At 47.7% G+C, this 12,585-nt stretch overlaps 2 protein-coding genes across 12 annotated transcripts in view; one reads left to right on the forward strand and one right to left on the reverse strand.

Annotated features, from left to right (window-relative positions):
* The window catches only part of CSAD (cysteine sulfinic acid decarboxylase), a 28,425-nt gene extending 24,924 nt beyond the window's left edge, over nucleotides 1-3,501 (reverse strand). For 2 of the 9 annotated variants that reach the window (XM_059403212.1, XM_059403211.1), the window contains exon 1: nucleotides 3,275-3,360. The gene's annotated coding sequence lies outside the window, so the exon portion shown is untranslated. Of the gene's footprint in view, nucleotides 1-2,800; nucleotides 3,018-3,212 lie in introns of those variants that run through there. The other 7 variants (XM_059403208.1, XM_059403207.1, XM_059403210.1 and 4 more) reach the window with 6 other exon arrangements.
* On the forward strand, nucleotides 2,950-12,535 carry ZNF740 (zinc finger protein 740). 3 transcript variants are annotated; one of them, XM_059403215.1, is made up of 7 exons: nucleotides 2,950-3,037; nucleotides 3,906-4,216; nucleotides 6,783-6,932; nucleotides 7,276-7,365; nucleotides 7,825-7,948; nucleotides 8,239-8,357; nucleotides 9,252-12,535. In XM_059403215.1, the coding sequence occupies exons 2-7, from the start codon at nucleotides 4,208-4,210 to the stop codon at nucleotides 9,339-9,341; spliced, it is 582 nt and encodes a 193-aa protein (XP_059259198.1). In that variant the 5' UTR covers nucleotides 2,950-3,037; nucleotides 3,906-4,207; the 3' UTR covers nucleotides 9,342-12,535. The 3 variants fall into 3 exon arrangements, with proteins under 3 accessions (XP_059259198.1, XP_059259200.1, XP_059259199.1); XM_059403217.1 differs by lacking the exon at nucleotides 9,252-12,535 and adding an exon at nucleotides 8,869-9,235; XM_059403216.1 differs by lacking the exons at nucleotides 2,950-3,037; nucleotides 3,906-4,216 and adding an exon at nucleotides 4,223-4,416.
* Nucleotides 12,536-12,585: the final 50 nt, after the last annotated feature.

Here is a 12,585-nt window from a genome sequence, read left to right on the forward strand (position 1 = left end):
CAGGAGCTCCATACAATATTAGCTTTGATGGTAAACATTCCTGTCTTATTCCTATTTTTGATAGAAATGCTTCAAATAATTTCCTGTAAAGCATAATTTGCTCGGGGAGGGGAGAAGCTGAAAGATAAATGAAAAACGAAGAGGAAGTATTTTAAACACATATGACAAATAAAAAGTTAATATAACTTAGAGAAGATGCAATAGAAGTTGCTCCACTCCACTATTGGTGATGCAAATTTAAATGATGAAATCACTATTTTTCTTTTTTTTTTTTCTTAAGATTTCATTTATTTATTTGCCAGAGAAAGAGATCACAAGTAGGCAGAGAAGCAGGCAGAGAGAGGTGGGGAAGCAGGCTCCCCACTGGGTAGGGAGCCCAAAGCGGGGCTCAATCCCAGGACCCTGAGACCATGACCTGAGCCAAAGGCAGAGGCTTAACCCACTGAGCCACCCAGGCACCCCAACTATTTTTCATCTATCAAGTTGGCAACCACACTAAAAATTCACAGTATCCAGTATTGCTATGCCATAGGAAATGGGGGCATTCATACATGGTTCTGAGTGAGCACATAAATTGTAACAAACTGAAATTCAATTTCACAGAATTAAGATTTAAAACACACAGGGGAAAAAATAAAAATTTAAAAATTTAAAAAAATAAAACACACAGGGGCTCAGGTCAATTTCCCAAGGTCCTGGGATCAAGCCCCACCTGGCTTTTCCCTCTCCCTCGGCCACTCCCCCTGCTTGTGCTGTCTCTCTCTCAAATAAATAAAATCTTTTTAAAAATGTGCTACGGGCGCCTGGGTGGCTCAGTGGGTTAAGCCGCTGCCTTCCGCTCAGGTCATGGTCCCAGGGTCCTGGGATCGAGTACCATATCTGGCTCTCTGCTCAGCAGGGAGCCTGCTTCCCTCTCTCTCTCTCTGCCTGCCTCTCTGTCTACTTGTGATCTCTGTCTGTCAAATAAATAAATAAAATCTTTTAATAAATAAATAAATAAATAAAAATAAAATAAAAAATGTGCTAAATGCACATACTCTATCTACAAATCTATAAGTGCAAAAGGATTAACTGTATGAAGATGTTCTTTATGGCACTGTTTATAAAACAAATAATGGAACTAACTAAATGCCCATCAGGATGAGTCTAGACAAATCAAAGCACAAATATAAGTTAGAATATTATGCAACAATTGTTAAAATGTTAAAGAACTTAGATATCTACAATGTTAACACAGTGTCCACCACTCTAGGTGCTCAATAAATATACTCTGGATGAAAAAAAAATTGTATGAACATAGAAAAAACCCCTTAAAGTATATTTGCCAAATGGATAAAAGTGACTATCTTCAGGAGCACAGGATAGTAGAAAACAGACAGTTAACATTTTTGCCTTTTCTTCTTATGTGTGTGTGGACTTGGCAAATTAAGTATGAGCGGGGCGCCTGGGTGGCTCAGTGGATTAGGCCGCTGCCTTCGGCTCCGGTCATGATCTCAGGGTCCTGGGATGGAGCCCCACATTGGGCTCTCTGCAGGAAGCCTGCTTCCCCCTCTCTCTCTGCCTGCCTCTCTACCTACTTATGATCTCTCTCTCAGTGTAAAGAAAAACAAACAAACAAAAAACATTAAATATGAGCGAATTTTTTTTTTCTAAAGACTTCTTTCTGGGGCCCCGGGTGGCTCAGTGGGCTAAAGCCTCTGCCTTCGGTTCAGGTCATGATCTCAGGGTCCTGGAATCGAGGGGAGCCTGCTTCCCTTTCTCTCTCTCTGCTGCCTCTCTGCCTACTTGTGATCTCTGTCAAATAAATGCAAATCTTTAAAAAAAAAAAAAAAGGTTCTTTCTGATGACATATCTCTATTTTTTATCTCAATTTTATCATGAGTCTAAGAGCACAAAGATTTGCTGTCAACGGCTCAAAACATGAAGTGCTCAAGGAAATGAAGCCCATGTACAAAGTGTAGTTGGGAATTCCTCTCTTTCATAAATAAGTATTTTTCTTTTGGCATCTCAATTAATTCTCCTAAACTCACATCCTAGCAGCACCTACAGCAGAAGCTGAGATTAAAATGGATTAACATTTCCATCCACTAAGAACACTTGGCATAGTCCATCTTTAGCGGGACCTCTCCCTAATAGCTCAAGCTGGGAGATTATAAAGAAAAGTTCAAGTTTCCATCTTCTTAACGCCAGATCCAAGGGCCACCCTCTATGACTTAGTCTCCAATGAAACTCGTCTTCTACTGAGGGGAGTCCTATGGCTTCTTTCAGGCGAGGAGGCCAATGTTAGACACTGGAAGGTCTGAAATGAAGGGGTAAGCGGTATAAGTCAACCAGACTGGCCTCGGCACACGCCCAGACTGAGTGTACACGGCCGAAGCATGCAAAGAAAATTAACTCTTCTCCCAGGAACCGGGCGGCCCCAGAATCTTCAGGGCTGGGTCTGATAGAAAACTCAGATAAAGAGGACCTTCGTTGAGTTACGTGAAAAGACTGAGTACGAACTACTCATGCTCTACTTGGGGCTGCAGGCTCAGATGGACAGGGGGACGTACGCGAGGAAAAGAAACTGATGGCGTTTTTTCAAGGAGCCTCAAACAGCCACTATCGAAAGAACGCAACGCACGTCACTTCACAATCTCCGTTCCTGCCCTCAGCCAAGATGGCCGCCGGGGCGCGCCCTACCACGGCGCACGCGTCGTGCCGCCGGCCCGCCCCCTTCCCGTCCTTCCGCGCGCCGGTACCGCCCACTCACCAGCTGCACAACCACCCCCCCCAACCCTCCCAGCGTCCTCAGCCTCACCCCCTTTCTGGCTGCTCCCGCCGGTCCAGGCTCCGAGCCCGGAAGTGGATATTGCGGCTCGGCTGAGAGGACGAGGGGGAGGGGGAAGTGCTTCCGGGGAAACGGGCCCCGGGTTGGTGTTTGTAAACTTGCCTCGGTCCCGGCAGGGCAGCGGCGGCCACGGGGCTGGCACGGTGTGCTGGGGCCTGGAGGAGGCGCCGCGCGGTCTGGGAGACCGCGGGAGGCCGCGCCTGGCAGGTAGGAGCACGCCTCAGGGAGCGCAGCGTCGTCCTGGCAGGCGGCGGCGCCTCAGCAGCTCACAGGCCGTGGGGCGCCGCGCGGGAAGGGGAAGGGGGAGGGGAAGGGAGGAGGGGCGCGTGGCGAAGGGAGGGGGCTCGCCGGGGAGAGGAAGGGGCCGCGCGCGCGCGCGCACCTCGCTCGCTCCGCCCGGCGGAGAGGGGCTTGCTTGGCGGGGACGCGGGCGCGAGCACGCACCTAGCGCGCTTCTTGGGGCTCTCCTCCGGCTCGGTGCGGCGGGGCGCTGCGGCTGGCTGGCTGGCTGGCTGGCTGGCTGGAGGAGGAGGAGGAGCAGGGAAGGAACACGGAGCGCCGGCCTCCGCCTGCCTGCCTTCTTCCGCAGCGAGTTTCCGTACCTTCGGGCGGACTCGGAGAACGCGCAACGTGTGGGCCGGACCGGCGCACACTGCCAGTCCGGTTGCTGCCTTGCTACTCAAGCGATAGCCTCTGAGCTTTTCTCCACCCCAGTTCTGATCTCCTTAATAGAGGGCGAGCTTCGCGGCCCGGCCCACTCGGCACAAAAGCCCCGAAGGGCCTCCGCCCCCTTCTTCTATTCGTAAGATGGCAAATCCAAGCAGTTGGCCTATTGCAGTTCATCCATGAGAAGCCCCAGTTACTTTTACTCCTGTTGGCAGCTCGTCTTTGCCCTGGAGGCCAGTTTCTTCTCCTGACCTAGAAAGAAAACTCTGCTTAACTAATGTCCTCTTTCTGAGGTTCACAGAGAGCCGCCACGGTCACAAAAAAAAAAAAAAAAAAAAAAAAAGGTCCAGCAGGTCGTATGGCCTGAGAATGTTGCACCTAACAGCCCCATCTCCTTTTCTGGTTTCAGGTTTCTGAAACAGATCGTGAACTTCAACAAGAGGATTCAGTTGGAAAACCAAGACTGGCAGACTTCTTCAGATCATAGGCAGGAGCCAGGCCGAGTCCAGGGATTCTTGGAACATCTATCTTCCCTTTGGAGGACACTAAGTTCTGTTTGAAGACAAAGGCAGTTCAAAATGGCAGCAGGACTGAAAGGACACGAAGGAGTTGTTACAGTGATTTGGTGACAGTTCTTCAAACAACAGTGTCTTAGGAAAGGTGGATCAACAAACTCCTGAACTTTTGGGTTGCATTAAGTGAGAAATCAGCATGGCTCAGGTAAAAAGCTATAGAATCCTCCTCCTTCAAGATCACTGGGAAGCGTGTTTGCAGTTTCACTCTTGAATGCTGCCTTAGTCAACATATTGACCAGCCCAGTGAGCCAAGCTCTGTATTAAACACCAGGGGGAGATCTAGAGGAAGGAAAAGAGACAGGCCACAGCCCCTGCCTTCAGGGAGCTTCCAGTCAAATGAAGGAGGTAGGCCATTCTGCATCACAGGCACTGATGGGACATTTGCAAAACAACTACTCAGTTTACACTTGGTACATTAAGTGCTGAGGGGCATGAGGGAGTGAAGAGTCTGGTGAATGCTTCATTTGTTTTTTTCAACAGGAATTAATTGAACTCCTGTTACATGCAAGGCATTATGCTGGAGATACAAAGATGAATAAGATTATCCCCATCCCCAACAAGCTTCCAGGATAGTTGGGTTGGGGTCGGGGTAAATGGAGAGAAAGTCTGTTATTTATCTTTATGTACATAATACCTTGCATAGTGGTTGATTAGCAGCAGAGACTCAATGAAACTGTTGATTGAAGGAACATATAATAATAGAGGTATGTACGTGGCAGAGGAGAGAAGGGTACCTCTGCTTGGATGAACAAAAGCAGATGAAGCTTGAAGAATACATGGGATTTTCCTAGACGAACAGGCAGACAAGGCTTTCAGACAAGGAGAACTGGATGGGCAGAGGCTTAAAGGCATAGGAGAATGTGATGAGGTGTTAGAAGTACTGCATGTAGTTTGCTAGTTAAGGAGGAAAGGACTTAAATGGGTTAGGGGGACAGGGTAGGTAATGATAGAGGGAAGAGTTAGAGTAAGGGAGTTGTTTCTTAAGGATGTAAGAGTATAACCCAAGGGCCTTTTATGCCTCGCTAAGGAATCAGACTTTATTCTGTAGGGAGTGGGAGCTCTCAGAAGAATGTTAAGTAGCAGAGTGGTGTCAGATCAGTGTATTTAGAAGGTAGTTGTCATTGTGAGGGGACAGGATTGGATTGGAGAGACAGGATGATCTGTTATATTGCTCTAAGTGTGGATAGCAAAGCTATGTGCAGGCATCCCTGGAGCTTCTCCCAGCTTTCTTCCAGGGACCTTCCTTACCAGTCTCACCAGGAGGGCAGTTTGATTATAGTATAATTGGCTTTCTTCCAGCTGCAGGCATAGCTTCCTCCTTTCCATGCAGATTAGGAGCCCTTTGGTTTCTTCTTCCTTTGTTTCCAACCCCCTTCACAGCATCATGTTCACTCTTGTTCTGAGAAACTGCCTTTCACTAATCACTAACTTTGTATTGGGTACCACTACGTATTTGTATCTTAGTTTTATTCTTGTCAGCCCTGTGAGAGTAGATACTCTTCGTAAACATTTTGCATTTAAGGAAACTGAGGCCTGAAAAGGTGGAGTAACTTGCCCACGATTATGCAGTGCAAACAGCAGATCTGAACTTTCCACCTCTAAACCTTTCAATGTCCAAAGTCCTTGAAGGAGAAACGAAAGAAGGGGTCGCAGGTTATACTAAAAGGAACTTTTTTTAAAGAGAGTATTTTTAAAGATTTTATTTATTTATTTATTTATTTATTTATTTGACAGATCACAAGTAGGCAGAGAGAGTGAGAGGAGGAAGCAGACTCCCTGCCGAGCAGAGAGCCCGATGTGAGGCTCGATCCCAGGACCCTGGGACCATGACCCGAGCCAAAGGCAGAGGCTTTACCCACTGAGCCTCCCAGGCACCCCGAGATAATTTTTAAAAGGAATTTTTTAAATAAATGACTTGTGGAAGTTTGCTGATGGACTATTTCTTTGAAGTGTTTCTTAATGTTTTTTCAGTAAAAAAATATCCTCTAGTGCTAGCCAAACAAAGTTAGTTTGAAGAATATAACCAGGAAAAGAGGAAATTTTAATCATTCCTTGTTTGAGCAGTTTTTAAACTACACATAGAGTAGAGAATGTGAAAACATATGGATTTGCACATAAATAAATGGCCTTGGAGGTCAAGAGAAAGCGATACTCAACCCTAAAATTCTTCCAAGTGATTTAATTTTTAGACTTGTTAAAATTGACAACACCTCGGGAATTTAAAATCTGAAGGGAGAAATAACCTAGTTTGCTGATAAGCATGTTTGTGGGACCTGAAATAATATGTATTTGGCACCAGTGATATCTGCCAATCATAGTGAGTTCTGAAGCTTCTGTTGAGAGAGGAAGAGGAGGAAAGTCTGCTAGAAATCTCCCATTTCAGTGGATCAGCAGGGCAGACCCTCATGCCCATTCACAAGGTCAAGTTGGTAACATGTCCTAGCACACTGCTAATGACAAAAGTGTCAGTAATACTTGGTTATTCACTTGATTGGTATTTAAATGCTGAATAACAACAAGTAAATTGTTCTTGGTGAGGTGAGTTAGGGAGTACTCTTGAAGGAAACAGAGTTTCTCAAAGTAGAGAGGGACACTCCCTAGAGAAGCAGTTTGTGGCTGGGTGTGAAAGGTAGTTGTACAGAAGATGGCAGCCTGTTTCTGTCCTGCCCTGCCTGCCAGGTGACCTGACACCTCATCTCCTTTCAACTTAGGCAAGTCTCCTGGCTTGTGAAGGCCTAGCAGGTGTGAGTTTGGTTCCCACTGCAGCCAGCAAGAAGATGATGCTGAGCCAGATTGCCAGCAAGCAGGCCGAGAATGGAGAGCGGGCAGGTAGCCCTGATGTGCTGAGGTGCTCAAGTCAGGTACAGCGTTTGAGTCCATTGTGGCACCTGGGGGTCGGGTGGCCCAAGCTCTCTGCCAGGAGATGTCAAGCTTTAATTCCTCAGTGCATCTATTTAGGGAAGTGGGGAAAAGGGATCCAGCCGGGTAATGAGTGAATGTGGGTATTTTAGAGAGCTAAGGAAGGGCTTTTCTTTACCTATAACCCCTTAACACCATAGTACTTAGGAAATGGATGAGTACCTTCTCTAAACCTTTGGGGCAGGTGGTTACTGTTATTTAGAAGCTGTCTGCAAGCACAGCATTTGGTTTCCTGTCTTGTGTAGGGAGATAGACTGTGAGTTTAGCTTTGATTTATTTTAAAAGGGCCACCGAAAAGACAGCGATAAGTCCCGGAGTCGCAAAGATGATGACAGCTTGGCTGAGGCCTCTCATTCAAAGAAGACTGTTAAAAAGGCAGGTAATGGGGTAATCCCTGAACTGGTATCATTTGGTAATAGGATAATCCTTCTTTTCTTTTCATCTGTGATTCAACCTGGAGTTTTCCCTAGATGTTTTGGTCACTCGTAGCCAGTGAATGTATCACTCGGATTTCTTCCATAGACCATTTTGGTCTTTGATTTCTGCCCTCTCCGGAACATCCTTGGTAAAGGAAGGAGGGCCAGGGAGGGCATGGGATCCTGTGGGCAGGTAGACTTCCCTCAGGTCGCATTCAGAGGTGTTGGGTTTGATGGGGCATACAGCTTACCCATATCCACCTCCTTCCTCAGAGGGTCTCTTAAATCTAGGGAATGAGGGAGATGACAGCATCAGAAAAATTACTTTGTCCAGCAACTGGAAATTGACCTAGGGTAGGATGAGGACAAAAAGGAGACTGAGAGATAGCCTTATGACATGCCTGATTGTTGCCCCTAGGTGGTGGTAGTGGAACAAAATGGTTCTTTTCAAGTAAAGATTCCCAAAAATTTTATTTGCGAACACTGCTTTGGAGCCTTTAGGAGCAGTTACCACCTCAAGAGGCACATTCTTATTCATACTGGTAAGTCTTTTGCTCATATTCAGTAATCTGTAGTTTTGTGTGTGTGTGTGTATAGCTCTTGTTGGGTTTGTTTAGAGGCCAACTATTAGAAGTAGAAAAAGAAGATAAGTGAGTTAGCTAGAGAAATTTTGTGGCTCTGTATCTAGTGTCAGTGAGATCAACAGCTTTGGGCACCCTTCCTCATTAGGTATCTGTACATGGCTAAAAATTAAAAATTTCTGGGAAAATACGAATGAAGTCCCTACCTTGTAAACCTCCTGATAATCAACTTCTCTCTCCACGTGGGCCAGGTGAAAAGCCATTTGAGTGTGATATATGTGATATGCGCTTCATCCAGAAGTACCACCTGGAGCGTCACAAGCGTGTACACAGTGGTGAAAAGCCCTACCAGTGTGAACGGTGTCATCAGGTAAGCTCATGTGTCCTCGGCCCACCCCGCACAACAAACTTCTCCTTCACCAAGAAGCAGGGCCCGCCCCCGTCACTTTCCTAACAAGGGGCCACATTGAATTCCTGGCCATGATAGAGTTAGTATGTCCAGGTGAGGTGTACCTCTCTGGCCTTATGCAGCTGTCTATGGGGAGGGGCCATGAAAATAATTGTATTAACAATAGCATTTTTCATGTACTTATTTCTGTGCAGGGTACTGTGAGAGCCTGTTTAACATAGATTATCTTTTTAATCCTCATGTTAATTCTATAAAGACCTGTGTTCTCATCATTTCACATATGGGGAAATTGAGATTCAAAGAGGTTAAGTTTCCTAAAGTCACAGCAGATTGAGGGTAGAGGCAGGATTCAGTCAAACTCAGAGCTGGTGCACCTGGAAGAAAGACCATCTCTGCCCCGGGGGTGGGGGTCCTTGTCTGATCTGATAAGAATGTTTGCTCCACCCTCTTACACTGAATCTCAAAACACTAGGATGGAAGCTCCATGAGGCAGAGATTTTGCCCCTCTGGTTCACCATTCTATCCTCAGCCCCAAGAACTGTACCTGCCTTGAGACAGACAATAAATATTGGATGAATGACACAGCCCTTCTGTGAGTAGGTACTTTAGCCCCATTACAGTTGAGTGTCCAGATTGAGTGCTGTTAGATACCATGTCTAAGGTTGCACAGCTGCTGAGTGCTAGAGCCAGGACTCCCAACTTCAGAGCCTGTGCTCTTAACCACTGTGAGCTCCTGCTGTCTGTGTACTTGCTGAGGGCATGTGGAACCGAATGCCTGCCTCCCACATAGGGACGGCAGAGCTAGCCAAAGGTAGCTGAGGTTCTCTCAACACTTAATCCTTCCTTTCTTCTCAGTGTTTTTCTCGGACAGATCGATTACTCAGACACAAACGGATGTGCCAAGGGTGCCAGTCCAAGACTTCCGACGGGCAGTTTTCTCTATAGGCGCAAGGGGCCCTGGGTGGTGGGAGTGATCAGAAGAATTTACCGAAGAGCGCACCCCCTCTGGTCTGATGGTCCCACCACCACCCCGTCTGTACCTGTCCCCCTCCTGGAGGAGTTGACCCAGGAGACCAGAAGAGTGCATCAGGGGACAGCGGCCTCAGAGCTTCAGCTCTGTAAATAATCTGAGACTATGAGTATCTCGGGGAAGTTCCTACAGCATTCCTGGGTAGGGAAGCTAGTCCCTGGACCCTTGGCTGAGGTTATAGGTGGGGACTGAAGGTACAGGACCAAGACTGGTGTGGCTCCCACAACCTTGGACTCCAGCTGGCAGCTGAAATGGAAAGGTTTGGGGAGAGGGATTTGTTTGCTTGTTCTGTTCTTGTTTTTGTTTATCCAAAAGCAATTTTAGCAGCTACACTGTGGATACAGGTAACATGGAGGCATAGAGCCCTGGTCAAAGCAGGGACTATGGCTGGTCCAGCCCTCCCCAAAATTGAGTTTTTAGTTGCAGTTGATCCTCAGTGTTCCACAGCCCTGCATCTCACCTTCTGTTTGAAGGAGAGTAGGATCAGGGATGGCAGCTGAGTTTACCTTGGTCTCCTTATACACTGTAAGGACAGAAGGAAGAATGGCGGGAGGAGCAGATAAGGGCTGGGTCCAACTAGAGTAGGCAGGTACCTCTTTCTTCCTCCAGGGAAGAGCAAGAGCTGTGCCCACAGCTGTTGCATTGGTCCAGGCCACCCTGGTACCTGTTGGGGTCAGCTCAAGTGCCTTGTGGAGGGAACTTGGGTGAGAGCGGCCCACAGAGCCCTTCCATGCCCTCTTTGGGCACTCGATCTTGGAGATAGTGTGTGGCTACCTCGCTGCCGTTGACTCCTGAGCCAGACAGAGGTGTTCAGCAGGTAGTCATGGATATCAAAGGGGGCTCTCTCTCCTTGTTCCCTCTTGGAACAACCCGAAACTAGTCCCAAGTTCAGCAACAACTGTTCAAGAAACAGAGGAGTTTGGTATCCCCTGACATGACGGTTGAGCAGTGTGAGCTGCTCTCCCTGCCCAAGTCCTATCACTGTATTCAGGGAGAGGAGATAGGGGTGTGGCCTTCGGTCCCAAAGAATAAGATCTTTGTTTCCTTCTTAATGGCCATCCCTACCCAACAAAGAATTGGGGGAGGGGGGTGCTGCAGAGAAAGGACTGAGGAAGAAATCTATCATAGGTTTTATTCTTAATCATATTCTTTGCTCTTCTCTGCCCCAACACCACCACCCTACCCACCCTCAAAAAAGTGATCAGGGGTGTGTGTGTGTGCGTGCGCGTGTGAATGTGTTCATTCAAGTGTGTGCTTGTGTTTGTATGCTTGGAGATGGCATATTATTGAGCCAAACCCTTCTCTGGCCCTCTACTCAGGGGAGGATGAGCATGAAACAGCCCCCATCACCACCACCAAATCTGAGGGTGCTTGAGGTCCCAGCAGGAGCTGAGGAACTTGATTTAGGGGAGTGAAGTGCTTTGTTTTGGAGGGTTTTTTTTTTTTTTATTGATTCAACAGGCTGGTTAGGGTGTTTAATCCAAGCCATAGCTTGTAAACATGAATTTTTAAGTGAAATAAAAAACCCTCTTTCTGCTATGGAAGGTCCTGGGGTTTGGTTGGCCCCCACTGTGGCCTGCCCTGACCTGTAGAGGGGAGTAATCATGGAATAATCATGGAGGCTTGGTGAACCTGACCACGCTGTCAGTGGGGCTCTAAGATGGCAACTCCAGGCAGTGTGACTTCATTTCCTAGAAAATGTAGGGAACAGCAGCAGAAAGCTCCTGGCTGTTACCTGAGGTGGGGGGAGGGGCTCTATACCTCGAAATGTGAGGATTTCAGGGAAAGAGAGAGGTATGGCACCCTTCAGATTTTCCCTGATGGCGCCTGAGATCCTTTGGAAGAGACACTGGGGAATGTGTTTGCCGCCTGTGCTCTTCTAGCTTTACGCTGGCACTTGCATTTGATACCGTCCAGAACCTAGGCTTTAGTCCTTGAAGCTGCCATGTGGTCCCCGCAAGCTGGGTATCTTCCCGTATATGAGTGAACCCCTTTCCTGTTAGAGGGCTCTGCTGGGGCCGGAATTTATCACTCACCTCTGGGAGTAGATTCTTGGAAGGAGGCAACATTTAACAAACTTCTCCCAGGAGACTTTTGAAAATAGGAGGCTTCATTCCCTGCCAGATGCAGCTAATCTGTTTAGGGGGTGGAATGTGTGTGGAGAGAATCCCTTGAGTGACCTCTCCCTTACATGTGCGGATGTGTGCTTAGGTCCCAGTGTGCCACGGCCCCCCCACAGCTTCAGTCTCCTACCAGGGTGGGTGAGAGGGAGTTTGTGCACAGGTGTGTAAAGAGCCATACCAGAAGCACCCCTGCCAAGGACTGGGTGTGGGGGCAACTCAGGAGCAGGGAGGTTTAGGTGTCCAGGTTTTGGGGCCAAGGATGTGTGAGGAGAGAGGAGCAAAGAGAAGAAAGGAGTAATTTAGCCTCCCAGAGGGCCCGGAAGTCCCACTTACACCCCAGGGAAAGCACAGAAGAAGAGCGCTACAGGGGCTCCTGGGCCCAAGGCCCCAGCCCTCCTCAGCTGGTGAGGTCTAGCACTGGACAGATGCCTCAGGTGCGTTTGGAGTGAAGGGAAAGGGAGCTAGGGCAGGCTCTCAGAGACCAGGACATGGAATTTGGGGACCTGGGAAAGAGTAGCACCAGTTCTTGGCGGGGGGGGGGGGGGCTTGTACTGGGCCCTACCAGCCCTGCCCTTGCCTGCACCCCAACTCTTCTCCGTCCACCCCCAACAGCCTCTTTCATCACTTAGCTACTGATTGTGCCCTATGGCTTGACATTGGAGGGTTAAATGAGACGTGGGGTCCCACCACAACTTCTAACCCTCTCCCCAGACGCTCTTTGCCTCTGCTGCAGTCCTGAGGCTTTTATCTTAACAATCCCTCCCAACTCTTCCTCTCTGCCCTCTCCCTCCCTCCCTCTCTCTCTTTTTTTTTAATATACTTATTTTGCTATTGGGGGAGGGGAATATCAAATGAACAAGATCACTTTTAAATGGTAGTTTTTATAAGATGTTATAAACTTGTATCTTTTTACCATTAAAGTGCAGTGTATGTTCCTTCGTGATATATTTAGGATATTTAAATAAAAAGAAAATGGGGCTTTTCTACATACTATCTCTTTTTTTGGGAAAGCTTTTTCTTTGGGGCCAAAGTGGTT

Source organism: Mustela nigripes, chromosome 6 (genome assembly GCF_022355385.1).
Source record: "Mustela nigripes isolate SB6536 chromosome 6, MUSNIG.SB6536, whole genome shotgun sequence".
NCBI lineage: Eukaryota > Metazoa > Chordata > Mammalia > Carnivora > Mustelidae > Mustela > Mustela nigripes.

What these genes read in the sequence shown, in the direction of transcription:
- ZNF740 (XM_059403215.1), top strand. An exon ending in TGCTGAGGTGCTCAAGTCAG is followed by an intron (nt 6,933 to 7,275) that starts GTACAGCGTTTG and finishes TTATTTTAAAAG; the next exon opens with GGCCACCGAAAAGACAGCGA. An exon ending in GCACATTCTTATTCATACTG is followed by an intron (nt 7,949 to 8,238) that starts GTAAGTCTTTTG and finishes CACGTGGGCCAG; the next exon opens with GTGAAAAGCCATTTGAGTGT.